The sequence below is a fragment of the Sebastes fasciatus genome, chromosome 16 (genome assembly GCF_043250625.1).
Source record: "Sebastes fasciatus isolate fSebFas1 chromosome 16, fSebFas1.pri, whole genome shotgun sequence".
NCBI lineage: Eukaryota > Metazoa > Chordata > Actinopteri > Perciformes > Sebastidae > Sebastes > Sebastes fasciatus.
In genome coordinates, this window is record NC_133810.1 from 13929208 (window position 1) to 13943220 (window position 14013).

Genomic DNA, 14013 nt, shown 5'->3' on the forward strand with positions numbered 1-14013 from the left:
TAAAAATGAGTATAGTGCAGGGTAACTCCAGTAGCTTAGTCTATGAAAGTGCACTGTGTGCATTATTATCTGTCCTGCAGACCAGATGACATTGCGTCCTCTGTGGAAGACCAAATGTGACTATTGGGAAGCCTGTCAAATAACAATGTAAAAAAAACATAAAACAACCACTGAAATTCATGGATAAGTTATGACATACTTCAATAATAATCAATGAAACAGAGTGCTCCAGGGGTGACATATTTTTGTAGGCCAACCAGGAAGTTAGCATCGCCCTGGGTTCCCTTGACAAAAAGACAATGGGATTTTTCCATCGGGTTTTGGATTATTGCTGTAAATAAGATCCGTCACCTTTGTTCAGCAAGATAATATTCACAAATGCACTTTTATGATTGAAGTGTAAATGTAATCGGCAGAAGTAAAAGCTAACTTTAGGCTATAAACGATCTACACCACAGTCATATGAACGCGAGTATACACAATGAGGCTGTACGCGGACGAGTCGCCGTTGTGACGTATAGTCATATAAATGAAGTGTAGTCTCATTTTGCAGTTGTTAGCAACTGCCTTTTTTAAGACACGTAAAGGCTTCAAAATTCACGAGTGGGATATTTACTGACGTTTTTTATATCGTAGAACAAAACTATAAAATCTCTTAAGCTTGTGTTAACCAGACACCTTATTTCAGGCATTTAACTAAAAACCCATTCACAGAAAAACCATTGACTTCCAAATCCGGGCACCAGAAGTGCTAAAATGCAAACACATTTGTGGGTTTTAGGACTCATTACTGTATCTATAAGTAGTACCTACATATGAAAGAGTATTGAGCTGATAAATGATGTGAAATAAAATATCTTTTTAAGAAAACGAATGGCTGACCTTCCCCTACATATGGCTACATATTTATAACATCATTTATCTCTATAGAAAATGAGAATAAAACCTCTTAGATTGATTTATGTCCAGTTGGCTTTGCTATTAAAAAGACAGAGTGGATACACAGCCAAGTCAAGTAGATAGCACATCCCTATTGCTGCATGAAGAAAACACACTGTGATTTAAAGGTCTGTATGACAACATTTCTGTGTAGACAATTTAAAAATAATAATAATACATCCACAGAGCTTTTAGAAAGGTGTCAAATAAAAGCATGGCCTTTCCTTAAAAAAATATTATGCTTGAGAATATATCATTATAAAAATGTTGGCGGGTCCAAAATTAATGTTTTGTTTATCTCTGTGCAAGATATCTGACGTTAGGTTCCCACTTCTAACAAGGCTTGTGAGCCAATAGTAAAATAACATTAGTATCATGCGGTGTCTCACGGCCGTCAGTTAGTGTGGAAAAAGCGGATAAATGGCTGAGATTAACGGTAAGTGTCTTGCAACGACTTGTTGTGAAGTAAATGCAATGGAACGTTGGAGGGAGAATGAGACATCTATTGGCTGAAGATTATCAATATTATCAATAGCACCTTTAAAAAAAAAAATTCAAAAGTCATGGCCAGATTAACCTATAGGGGGACAAAAATGATCTGATGGGCACATATTAACCCCTGTTCATCCCAATCTCTGTGCAACATGTACAGTTTTTCTATGCTACAATGCCCCAGATTTGCTGTTTGGTAAAACACATTCATTCATACCCAGAGACTCAGGCAATAAAGCACAAACCACCTGAAAGGCTTCATCATGTCAGTTTGTATGTGCTTTAGTGGTGCATATTTCCAAACAGATTTTAAATTTAATGAATTAGCACATGGCAGTAGACATATTGTAAAGTGGAAGCTTTCAGGGCCCCTGAGGTGTGTGGGTGCCTGTGCAGTTGCTCGCTTTGACGGTTTCATTTTCCATCCTTGCAAAAAGTAGGCAACATTTAAAGACCCTGGACTGCAATGAAATCGTATTTCATTAGAATGCATTCAATCATTTTAATATATAGGCCTGTGTGTTAAGTAGGCACTGATCGCATCTTTATCACGTTACCACAGCGCAAAGTGGCATCCTAAAAATTGCTTACTTAGTCTGAACTGGAGCTGAAAAACAATTTTCAGTTTATAAAGATAGGAAATAAACTACAAACCTTTACTACTTCACTGTTGTTTCACAGCAGCACGTGTCTGCTTTGATTTCCTCCCACAAAAGCAGAGTCACCCATTCAGTAGATTGAATGGGATTTTTGCAAGAGTACATGGCTTTGTGTAGGTATGAATATGCGATGGGTTGGTAGGTAGGTAAAAGATAGTTAGGACATTACAGTTTATAATCTGATTTTCAGATTGTCATGTGTGTCCTTCATATGTTCACTTCCAAGCTCAACCGAAGGCCAGGGGTCATGGATGTGCTGGTACAAAACCAGTGTCCATGACTTTCACTTTACCTTAGCAAGGTGTTCAGTGAGCACAGAAAACTCATGTGATACACTAACAGGAAGCTCAATAACCGAAAGGTTAACAAGTCTAACCAGCACATCCTTCCTCTGCTACATCAAAACACCCCGACACAGAAAACATGAGCTGATCCAGAGCCTGTAGTTGAAGAGATTGTGGGGTTATGTATGAGTCAGCAGTTTATATCCTGTGTAATCTTATGAGTTGTTACAGAAAATCTCTGTGAAAAATGATGTGTGCTGAATGAAATGACTACAAAGATATTATTTCAGGATGATTAACTGATTACTACTATAGACCTAAGACACTCTCCTAAAATGACAACATTTACAGCAAACAGAATGACTAATGTGTTGCATTTATGGCATCCCATAGATGCTTTTCTCCCTTTGTGTTGCATTCACAGACCCACAGGATGATACAGAGAACACTGAAGGTGACACCACCATCATCTGACTGTGAAATGGGTTTCAGATTATAGTCCTAATTATTAATTATTAGTCCTAATTTAGCACCAGTAGGCAACTCCGGGTTCTGAGAAGTGAAGCCAATGAGGAAGTGCCTTAAACTTGCATTCCTTCTAATAGCCAGCCGGGGGCGACTCCTCTGGTTGCAAAAAGAAAATAGATTGTCTGGAAGTCTATGAGAGAATGAGCCTACTTCTCACTTGATTTACTACCTCAGTAAACATTGCAAACATGAGTTTATGGTCTCAATCGCTAGTTTCAAGTCTTCTTCAATACAGCATGATGTTCATTTTGTAAATTATGGTCCCATTTAGAGTAAAATAGAACATAAAGCAGGGTATGCTTTGGGGCGTCTACCTTGTGATTGACAGGTTGCTACCACGGCGTTGTCCAGTCTGGGAGTTGTTTGTGTTTCTGTCTTACAATTTTAACCCCTTCAGTGTGTTTTCAGTTCATGAAAGTTAAATACAACCTTTTTGGTCACCTAAAAATGTCTTATTCAGCATTCGGTTGTACTTAGCTCCACCCTCTCTTGTCATTTCTGGTTGCAAAAGACCAACATGGAGACGGCCAAATACCAAGCGACAGCTAAAATGCCGAGCTCAATGCTTCAAAATGGCAGTCCACAAACTAATGGGTGAACTCACGTTGACTACGTCCACTTCTAATATACAATCTATGTTTAGCAATAGCTCTTCACAGATTGACTTGTTGTGCCACATATGAGCCAGAGGTCCCTCTCTTTTACGCCCTTATATGTACATCAACATTCAGATGTTCTGAAAGCAAATGTTGTGGTGTCAACTTCCCTGCTTGCTAACCACGTCATTGAAAGTGACAAAAAGCTGCAGACACATTTCAGCTGTTTACGTTTCATTTTTTTACAGAAGGAAAACATCAGCATGTTTAAAAAAAAGATTGCATCTCTACCCTTGAATAAGAGACAACAATCACCTCTTGGTCCATACTGTCTACTCTCTTTGTTATTACATAGCCACTCTAATAACACTGTCTGACCTTATGTTAGTGCTGTAGTTTAACTGCATGACTGACTTATATTACAGCTTGCAGCAAAAACCCTTATTTCTATGCACCACAGCAGAATCTCACGACCAACATTGAGTCAGAAACCAAAATAATACTGGGTTAATAGCAGACTGTCTCTGCATAAACATTATCTGATGTGAAACCCAAATTAGACCTGTTGGACGCAAAACAAGACATCTGCGACTTACTGTGCAAAAACCTGTACTTATGAAAGCGTATATTTTTTTATGCGTACACATAGATGCAAATCAGAAACTATCTTCTTCCATTCATTAAATCATTCACCTTAATGTGAATGATTTAATGAGGCATTTCAAAGGTGATGAGGCACTTTTAGCCACAGCCAGGCAGCCATCGTGCATCCCTTCTGTCAGCATGTTGTTCAGTTCAAACGGTGATGCAAAATGGCACAGGTAAAAGCAGCCAGTCCAGGTCTGTAATCATTTTAGCCTTCTCTCCAGTTTCAACCTATGGGTCGTTTACGGCCTGTCACTGTGTCATGACTGCTCAACGGCTTCATCCATCTCTGCGTCTGCTGGAGCTGCGTTCTCCTGCTCCGGGTCACCAGGTAGGACGTCTGCGACCGTTTGGATGAGCTCCTCGATCTGCTCCTCCGATAACCGCTCTTCACTCTCCTCCACCATCTGAACACAAACAGAAAATATGAGTGTCCATTATTACAAACGGTTTGAACACTAACTGATTTTTATTTTTCTCTTTATTGCGTTTTTTTAAACATTGTTCTGATGCACTTCTTTGCCTTATATAAAACACAAGATGCTATACGCAACAAGCTATAAAACAATACACATATTTTCTTCAGCAGATTGGATTTGTCAGTTGTCATGGAATGGTAGCTATTCAAATTTCCGAAATGGACTAGATGTCCTTGAAGGGAACACGTTATGCACAGTTCATATTCTTATTTTGGGGGCCAAGAAAATATTTACATGCTTTAATATTCAACGCTTTATTTCTCTCAGACATTGATTTTCAAAATGTATAAACTTCAAACCTTGATTTATTTGCACATTATTTAGCTCTCAAACTATTGGTATTTCTACATGGTTTTGTAACTATGGGTGTAAGAGGTAACTAAACTTTATTTCAGTAAACAAGACAGAGCATGTGTTTAAAAACCGGACCGGCCTGAGATCAATTTCTAGGTGTGGAAATATGCTTTGCACCTGAGTGAGTCCAGATTGCTGCCGACCATTTTAACCTTTGCATGTGCATCACTAGAGTTTATTTCTTTATGGCCTGGGTGTACAAGCTTTACGTGTCACGTTCTACTGTGAGTTGCATCTCCACAAGAGCAACAGTGACACAGATTCAGACATTTCAAATGTCTCACCAATGAGTGACTATGACAGTGATTCCCCTTCTATAATGGGATCAATGGAGTCATGTACAGTGCAGAAATGGCTCCACACAACTTGTGTTTTGGAATAGTGTGACACATATAGATGGTTAAAAAATAAAACTTGGCCTATGAGTTGTAACTAAATGTACAAGGCTGGCATTATTCTGTTCAAGAACTGAACACTGTCAAACACTGACACTGACTGCAATATTATCAGCACTATAATACTTGTATTGTATTGGAGGTAAAGCTACTTTATATGTATGCGTTTACAGCTTTACATTACGTTTTTACATTTAAACTGCACCCTTGTATGTATATATTAGGGCTGTGCGATAATAAGGCGTTTACGCAAATTTGTTTTAACGGCACTAATTTCTTTAATGCATTGATGCAATTTGAACTACAGATGTTCACATTTCAACTGCACCGTAGTTTATTTCTTTTTACATATTTACTCCGGTATTTAATCATCACTTGTATATAGTGCCAATACAACTCAGCAACATGCAATATCTGAAGTGCAATATCTTACTGTTTTTATAGGTCAAGCAAATACATATTTTCGATTTAGAATAGATCTTTTTTTAACTCATCTTTATTTGTAATACTATTTAATATGTGTATGACCGTCAGGATTGTTATTTAATTTTGTTGTACTCTGTGCAATGACAATAAAGGAAATCTATTCTATTTTTATTAATCTATATTTCTTTCTGTCAACAAATCCCATAAAAAAAATTAAAAAAAAGTCACAATTTACAAGTCAGTTTCTCAATACTTCCCTACCCTGTCCGCATTTGTAGAGCATTTGTTGGGGACTATTTTCACCAGCGGATAAATACACATTTGGTGCTCTAATGAGTATTTCCAGCAGACGTGTATGTGGGACTGACTCGAAGCAAACTGCAGTGCACATGTTCATCACCCATTGTGTTTTAGTTTTATATTGACAGTTCTTGTTAGTAGGATCAGTTCATAGTCAGTTTTGGACTTTCTGTGGGATGAGTTGTTGACAATACGAAAAAGAAGTAGAACATCACCATCCTTTAAGTAAGTCTTAGTATATGACACACTGGCTTGTTTCTACCACAATAAATGTGTGAAAGAATCGTGGAAATATACACCAGTAGTGAAAAAGAGATAAAGAGAGGTAAGGTAACATGTTAAGATAATAAGTTTAACACTCACTAGCTGAATTTCCACTGCTGTCTGTGGCCGGTGGTTCAATAGCTGCAGTTTTTCTGCCCTGATGGAGGAAAAATATCAGTGAGTATACGTATGGTGTAGAGAACAGCACATACATACAGTATATTTGTTTATCTAAAAAAAATACTGTGCATCTTAATTAATCTATTAATTCCAAATGGATACATGAATGATAACATCTACGCCTTTTTTCAGATCTCACTGACTTTGTGAGTTTGTGAGGCATCATGGTGGTCAGGAACTCTTTGACGATCTCTGGAGTCTGCCTGCTGCAGGGCATCTTTGACAGGTACTTCAGCGTCTGTGTGGAAATGCAGAGGAAACTGTGGGCGCGCTATTGCAAAAGTGTAAATGTGACACAACAGGCAGAGTTTAAGTCAGTGAAGAGAGAAAGAGGATGTGTGCCGACCTCATACATGATGGTGTTGAGGTTCTGCTGCCCTGTACTGTGTTTGCTCTTCCCGCTGTCCTTCCTTTGTTCCTTAAGGTCAGTCAGGAGTTTGAACACCTAAGAAACACACAGACAGACAAATCTGAAGCCACATTAAATTATTTTCAACTCTTGACTGGACACTACAGAAAGATTTACATTACCTCATAGTTACTGAGCATAGCAGCGTTAGCGTTTTTCCTGAAAAGAAGAAAACAGGTCATGTTTAAGTTCATTCTTGACTTTTGCAAACTGTATATGTAACCAAATAATCTAAGATCAAAGGTCAATTTACTAGCTTTTGGAGCTTTTAACCGGATCTCAGTCCTCACCTCCAGTCACTGAATGAAGACTGTGAGACTTGACTGAAAGCTCCGCAAGATGGATGGTGGACCTTTGAGCTTAGATTGTTTTGGTTAAATAAACATAAGAAAAGTGTTTATGGTTAGAGTCAAATTAACAGGAAGTTGTGATAAAAGTATGTTCTGTTTTGATTTATTTAAAAAAACAAAAATAGTGGATCTATTTTATACACTACATTTCGAAGTAATGCAAAAATGCTTTAGTGTAATCATTTTCATTATCAATTAACCTTTTGATAATTTTCTTTAATTAAATGATTAAATGTTTAGTCTATAAACTGTCAGGAAACGTAAAAAAAACAAAAAAAAAAAAAAACGCAAATTACAATTTCCCAAAAGCACAAACTGACATTCAACCAACATATTACATTTTTATATCAATTCTCAGTACAATGAAATAAAACACAAAAGAAAATTTGAGAAACAAGTGCCAACATTTTCTTTGTTAATGACTTAAATGATGAAAATGCTCTGTACATTGAGTGCATTATTTAAACCTTATAAATAAACTGGAAAAAAAAAGTTCGGAAACTTGTGTTTGGTCGTTTAGTCTTCTGTTGTTACAATGCTAATGGTCATTGTATTTTACATCGTTGGAAAGCCTGTTTATTTACCTTCACAATGATGTCCAACTTGTAAGGATCAAGCATTTGTGGTATGAGCAGCACAGCTGATTATGTGGGTAGCGCCCAAGAAAAATTTGCCAAAATGCTCTGCCAATGGTAAACGGTGTATTCTCATAAGGCTACCAGGAAGCCTGCAATGACTGCCCTTCACCGTCAGGCCCGTTTGCGCTGGTGTCGACAACAAAGACAATGGAACCTGAACATGTGGGGGAATGTCATGTTCAGTGATGAGTCCAGGTTCTGTCTGCGAAAGTTGGATGGCAGGGTCAAAGTACGGAGACGACAGCTTTCTAGTGGGGGCATCTCCCTCACTGGCAAAACAAGGCTTGTCATCATTGAAGGCCATCTCAATGCAGTGAGATATCGGGATGAGATTCTGCAGCCAGTGGCGATCCCATATCTCCACAATCTGGCACCTAACTTCATCCTCCAAGAAACAACGCTCGCCCCCACAGAGCCAGGGTTATCACAGACTACCTCCAGAATGTGGGCGTAGAGAGAATGGAACGGCCTGCCAAGAGTCCACACCTCAACCCAACTGAACACTTGTAGGATCAGCTTGGGCGTGCTGTACATGTTAGAGTGACCAACACAACCACGCTGGCTGACCTGCAACGAATCCTGGTTGAGGAATGGAACGCCATCCCACAGTAACCTGTGACCCGGTTGGTGACCAGCATGAGGAGGAGGTGCAAGGCTGTTGTCTCTGCGTATGGATCTTCCACCGCTACTGAGGCTCCTGACGGTGTATTAAATGAATAAAGTGTAAAATTGCCAATGTCTTGTTTGTTGCTTGTTACTGATAAAGAGATCAATCATCCAATCCACCAAACAACTCAAAACAAGAGTCAATACCAACAGGAGAATTCACTGTTTACCATTGGCAGAGCATTTTGGCAAATTTTTCTTGGGCGCTACCCACATAATCAGCTGTGCTGCTCATCCCACAAATGCATGATCCTTACAAGTTGGACATCATTGTGAAGGTAAATAAACAGGCTTTCCAACGATGTAAAATACATTACATCCAATTAGCATTGTAACAACAGAGAAATAATCCACTAAACACAAGTTTCCGAACATTCTTTTCTATATATATATATATATATATATATATGTATACACATATATATATATACATACATATACATACATATATACATATACATATATATATATATACGTATATATATATATACACTGTCTTATTTTGTTTTAAAAACATATTAATATTTTCAGATTGCAATCACAGAGACTTTAAAATGTGTCTAAACCCAGCTATGTCTCTACACCATGTTATTATAATGCATCCATGCTCCACGTGCAGCTCGATCAATACATCGACCGGAAGCTGCGACACAAAGACGTTAGTTAGCTGTTGTAGATTTAACAACGTTTGACTACACGACTAAACAATATACAGACACCGATTAACAAAACTCACTGTACAAAATCCATGTATTTAAAATCAATAAAAAGATAATCTTACACTTCCATTTCGCCAGGATTTTAGCTGGGGTACGTTGCAAATGTGTCCGTGTAGAAAATATGAACCGGGTCAAACGTTCCCCCCTGCATCAAGTTGGCTTTATTTCTTCTTCTTCTTCTTTGGTGTTTATTGGCGGTTGGCAAACCATCTTAGAGGTGCATTACCATCACCTACTGGACTGGAGTGTGGAACAGGCGATTGTGCAGAAACAAAATAGAAAACAAAATTAAAATTAAAAATAAAAATAATAATAATAATAATGAGGAAAACTCTAGATTCGTTTAACTAAATCAGTTTCTCTTAAAAACTGAATAATTTCACAGTATTTTGTTATCTGCTGTATTCCCCAATAGACCTGACAATGAAAAGTCCTGATGTTTTGCCTTCCTTTAAGTGACTGTAAAAGGTGATCCCTCTGGATACTGTAATTCCTGCAGTGTATCAGTACATGTTCGACAGTTTCTGGTTTGTTACAATATGTGCAGTCCCAGTTGGGTGCTTGCCTATTTCATATAATGTATGGTTAAGACCTGTATGTCTGATTCCCAGTCGAGTGGTGACATTTTCTTCCCTTCTTTTCCAGCCCACCTTCCAAGTTGGCTTTAGTGTTGCATTTTATTATTTAAATCAGAGAATAATAAAAGAATTATAAAAGAAAATGTCCTCATTGTCCTCGCTTTCTGCTTTCTGTTGACTTGCTCGTTATCTTTTTTTTTTTTTTAAATAGCAAAATCAGTCCACCTGTTATGTTTGGTGTGAGCTGCCTTCTCCTCATTTCATACTTTGTGATTTTAAAAATGTTGTTTATTCTTTAGTGTGGACTCAAATAAAGAAAACCTGATCAAAATGAAGAATAAAGCATCAAACCGTCTCCACCTTGTGTTCAGTCACTGCAGAAAAGCACAAACCAGGAACAGGCTCTCAGAGGAAGAGTGACAGAATGGGTCTAGTAGTCCATCAAATACAAACTAAAACGATTGCATAATAAATCTTTGATGCTCAAAACTAAATACAGAAACCCTGTAATTCAGGGTGTGACATTCATTCTCAAATCAAAGAGCATTCCTATGTATCAATACATTTAATACTATACATAAAATTAAGACATTATGTCCAGTTAGTGCCACTCTTGTCCATTTATCTACACTATCAAACTCAAAATCAGAGGTAGAGATATTCAAGCTGACAGATTCTCAGTTTGTTGACCTCTTATTCATACATTTATGCAGAAGATGAGAGCAAAAGATACATAAAAAACACAATTAAAATCCAAATATGAAAGAAATCCCTTTATTGAATATCAAAAAATCATCATTAGTACTTTTTTTTTTTTAATGTGACGTAATTTAACAAGATAAGATCCCTTGGAAATTCTCATTTTCAAGAGACATTCCCAAGACAGTGGTAGCAACACAATGACATCATGACAGAGTATACGATATTGTACAATTTCTGTTAAATGTAATATATTTCTTAAACAAATAAGATAAAATCAAAATCTCAAAGATTTTCTTAAAAACAGCTTAAAGACAGAAGATAAAAAAGGTACAAAGTAGAATCAGACTGATAATATATCTTTCAGGCTGATATCGATATGTTGAAGTTTTAAAAAATCTGATATCATTTTTAAAAAAACATTGAACATTTCTGCATACAAAAAAGGGACCAAGACATGTTCTGAACCAGACAGTGTACAGTCGGTTCTCTCTGATGGATAAACTACTAAATGTTTCTGAACATTGTTTCTAAATTGCCCCAAACATACTGTACTGCAATCTCTTATTTCTTATGTGACGACATACGTATACCCCAACACCGATAAATCTTTGATAAGCTAATATCTGACGATAATATTTCTAGAAATCCAACCAGATTCTCTCTGGTTCTTCAAATCTAGTCATAATTCAAGTCATATTTGCTATGAGCACGCACAGAATAAAAATACACAAATATTATTTAGAATTATTCATAACAGAACAGTGATTTGACAGTTGCTGAACAAAAATGATACAAAATACAGTATAGAGAAAAACAAGCACTTAGAGATACAAACGTGACTAAAATGATGACGGAGAAACCGTAGTTTCCTTTATCCTAGAATTGATTATGGTTACTTAAAACAATGAATAAACCAAGTTTTGTATGAGCTCTTATCCCCAATCCCTGCACTCCTTAAGTGCTTAACAACAAAAATATCCTGATGTATGAAATCAGACATGACAGTCTTTGCTGCTCACTGCTGAAACTGCTCGCACTGCATCTTTTGTCAGCAGTTAGCTTTGTAACTATCTGTGTAGCTCAATTAGAGTCCATTGGGACAGGTTCCTCTCTCTGAGAGATGAAGTCAAAGAATGACTTCAAACTCTCATCATTTGTGACCTCTGAATTGTTTGCTGCATATTTAAATGCTAGGCAATTTCTGCTCTCAACCAGTTTCTTCACAACGGTCATCATGTCTTGGTGATGTTTATAACTGCAAGCCAGGTAATTCTTCAACACATCAAACCTTTCATTTTTCACCATTTGGACAATGATGCGCTCAGTAATGATGGACAAAGGATAGCCAAACTCTATGACACTCCGGCTTTCACCCTTTGCATTTTTGTAGGCATATCCGCCTGAATGCATTGCAACAACATTGCAGTGCTCATCAAAGACAGGAGAGCCAGATGAGCCACAATAAAAACAAGACTCATATAATAGAGCCTGTCTGTTACTTTCATCATTACTCGCATAGTCGAAGAAATGGTCAGTAATCAACTGAATGGTCTCTAGATTTTCTCTGTAATAAGGGTTGGACGGCTCAACGCCCTGTGGATTTTCAGCGCGATGCCTCTCCACAACCTGTTTGAAGTCTTCAGTTGGAATAATCAAGCATGGATCTATCTTTTTCACACCACCATCAGGATGCCCAATAATGCAAATTCCTCCACTTTGGGGAAGGAATCCGAAGCGTGTTAACAGAACATCAGGCAATGTCTGATCAGCACTGAGCCTCAACAAAGCCCAGTCATGCTTGTGCCCTGACTCATCATTACAGTATTCAAATCCAGCAACCTCTTCCACCGCTGCTCCTGACTCCGTCGGGTCGAGACTTTCGAAAGAGAAATGGACAGTGACCCTCTCATAAGGATCCCCTGTTCTCTCATTAAAAATGCCTCTAACTACATGGCCATTTGTGAGGACAAACTTGTCAAACAGGAGAAAGCCACTTCCGCATGCACTCTCATTTATTCTCACCTGGCAAACAGAGTCACTGAGTTTCATCAGTTCTTTCATTGTTTTCACTTCCCTGCATGTCTGAGCGTTCTTCCCGTAATCTACACGGAAGAGATTCTGGATACTAATATGCTTAGATCCTTGCTGAGCTTTCTTTTCTTTCACCAAATCTTGAAACTGTGACAATAGGTGTTTCTGCATCGTCTTTGAATTAGGCATTTCACATAACATCTTTTCTGGTGCCTTATTACCATCTAGCTTTGTATTCTTTTTTGGTGTGTTGTCATCCACTGACTCAGTTGTGCTAGACTGCTGTTGAGGATCTTGGTTTCCATCAGAGTCAGACCTCTGAGATCCAGTTTGCATCATGTTAGCATCATCAAGACTGCCAGGCTGACTTGCTGGTGGACTAGACTTATCGAGCAGTGTGATCTGGAAAGTTTTACCATCAAGATGATCAACGAGACTGGACATTTCAGTGATGCTTTCAGTGATCTTGTCAGAGAGAGCACAGTTCTTTGTGAATACGATATCAAGTAAACGACCATCTCTTTTCAGAGCTTGCTTCACTTTTTCCCCTTTGTATGCATAAACAGTCAATTCATGGAATTTTTTTAGAGCTGGGTTTCTCATGATTTCCACTACATCATCACCTCCCTTTGGCAGTAAATGAAACGTCACAAGGTCACCAGAGGGCCCCTTTCTTTGGCTTTCCGGTTGCTTCGGCGGGTCAACAGCTTTAACATACTTGACAGACAGAAGTTCATTTTGAATTAAGCTGCATGGAAAGTGTGAACTGATAGCTTTCCCATCTCTTACAATAACAAGCTCTTTGTTATTGTTCTTTTTTGCAGTTTTTTTAAACTGTGGACTTCTCATCAGCACGTTCTCAACAGTTCCTGCTTTATCGCAGGTAAAAGTTATGCGTTTCTTGTCATTCACGCACCACTTGAAAAAATGGGTTGTATGTGGCTCCTCTTCCTAGGAATGAAACACAATTCAGTCTCATTTCATTTAATTGCAGTAAAACATGTTTATTCTGTTATAGCAATACCACTCTTAAACCATCCATCCATTAGCTATACCTGTTTATCCACAGGGTTGCGAGGGACGTGAGCCGATCCCTGCTGACTTTGGGCGAGAGGTGGTGTACTCCCTGAGGTTGAAGCCTGACTGCTTTCCCCATTCTGGTTGTCTTTATCTTCCTAGAGATAACACACAGAAGTGTTATTAATAATAGTAATATATTACGGAATGCATGCTTAATTGTGTTTCATTCAAGAGGAGCCCTCTTCCTAGGAATGAAACACAATTCAGTCTCATTTAATTTAATTACAGTAAAACATGTTTATTCTGTTATAGCAATACCACTCTTAAACCATCCATCCATTAGCTATACCTGTTTATAC

General features: G+C 37.9%; 2 protein-coding genes across 5 annotated transcripts in view; both read right to left on the reverse strand.

Moving 5' to 3' along the window:
• Positions 1–3705: 3705 nt before the first annotated feature.
• Positions 3706–9506, reverse strand: LOC141752360 (DNA-directed RNA polymerase III subunit RPC9-like). 2 transcript variants are annotated; one of them, XM_074610224.1, is made up of 7 exons: positions 9080–9235; positions 7885–8834; positions 7073–7109; positions 6888–6986; positions 6685–6779; positions 6461–6518; positions 3706–4550 (listed from the first exon to the last, which is right to left on the reverse strand). In XM_074610224.1, exons 3-7 carry the CDS (start codon positions 7088–7090, stop codon positions 4404–4406), a joined length of 417 nt encoding a protein of 138 aa, XP_074466325.1. In that variant the 5' UTR covers positions 7091–7109; positions 7885–8834; positions 9080–9235; the 3' UTR covers positions 3706–4403. The 2 variants fall into 2 exon arrangements, with proteins under 2 accessions (XP_074466325.1, XP_074466324.1); XM_074610223.1 differs by lacking the exons at positions 7885–8834; positions 9080–9235 and adding an exon at positions 9386–9506.
• Positions 9507–10659: 1153 nt separating this feature from the next.
• Positions 10660–14013, reverse strand: part of LOC141752361 (serine protease FAM111A-like) — a 46397-nt gene continuing 43043 nt past the window's right edge. The window contains exons 8-9 of one of the 3 annotated variants that reach the window (XM_074610225.1): positions 13690–13809; positions 10660–13585 (exon numbers count right to left, since the gene is read on the reverse strand). In XM_074610225.1, coding sequence (XP_074466326.1) covers positions 11684–13585; positions 13690–13809 — 2022 coding nt within the window. In that variant the 3' untranslated portion in view covers positions 10660–11683. The remainder of the gene's footprint in view (positions 13586–13689; positions 13810–14013) is intronic. The other 2 variants (XM_074610230.1, XM_074610229.1) reach the window with 2 other exon arrangements.

Bases quoted from the DNA above. Each gene is read 5' to 3' on its own strand.
- LOC141752360 (XM_074610223.1), bottom strand. The intron at 6,519-6,684 runs GTCAGTGAGATC...TTCCTCCATCAG, and splicing joins ATGCCTCACAAACTCACAAA to GGCAGAAAAACTGCAGCTAT. The intron at 4,551-6,460 runs GTGAGTGTTAAA...GTTTGTGTTCAG, and splicing joins CAGCAGTGGAAATTCAGCTA to ATGGTGGAGGAGAGTGAAGA.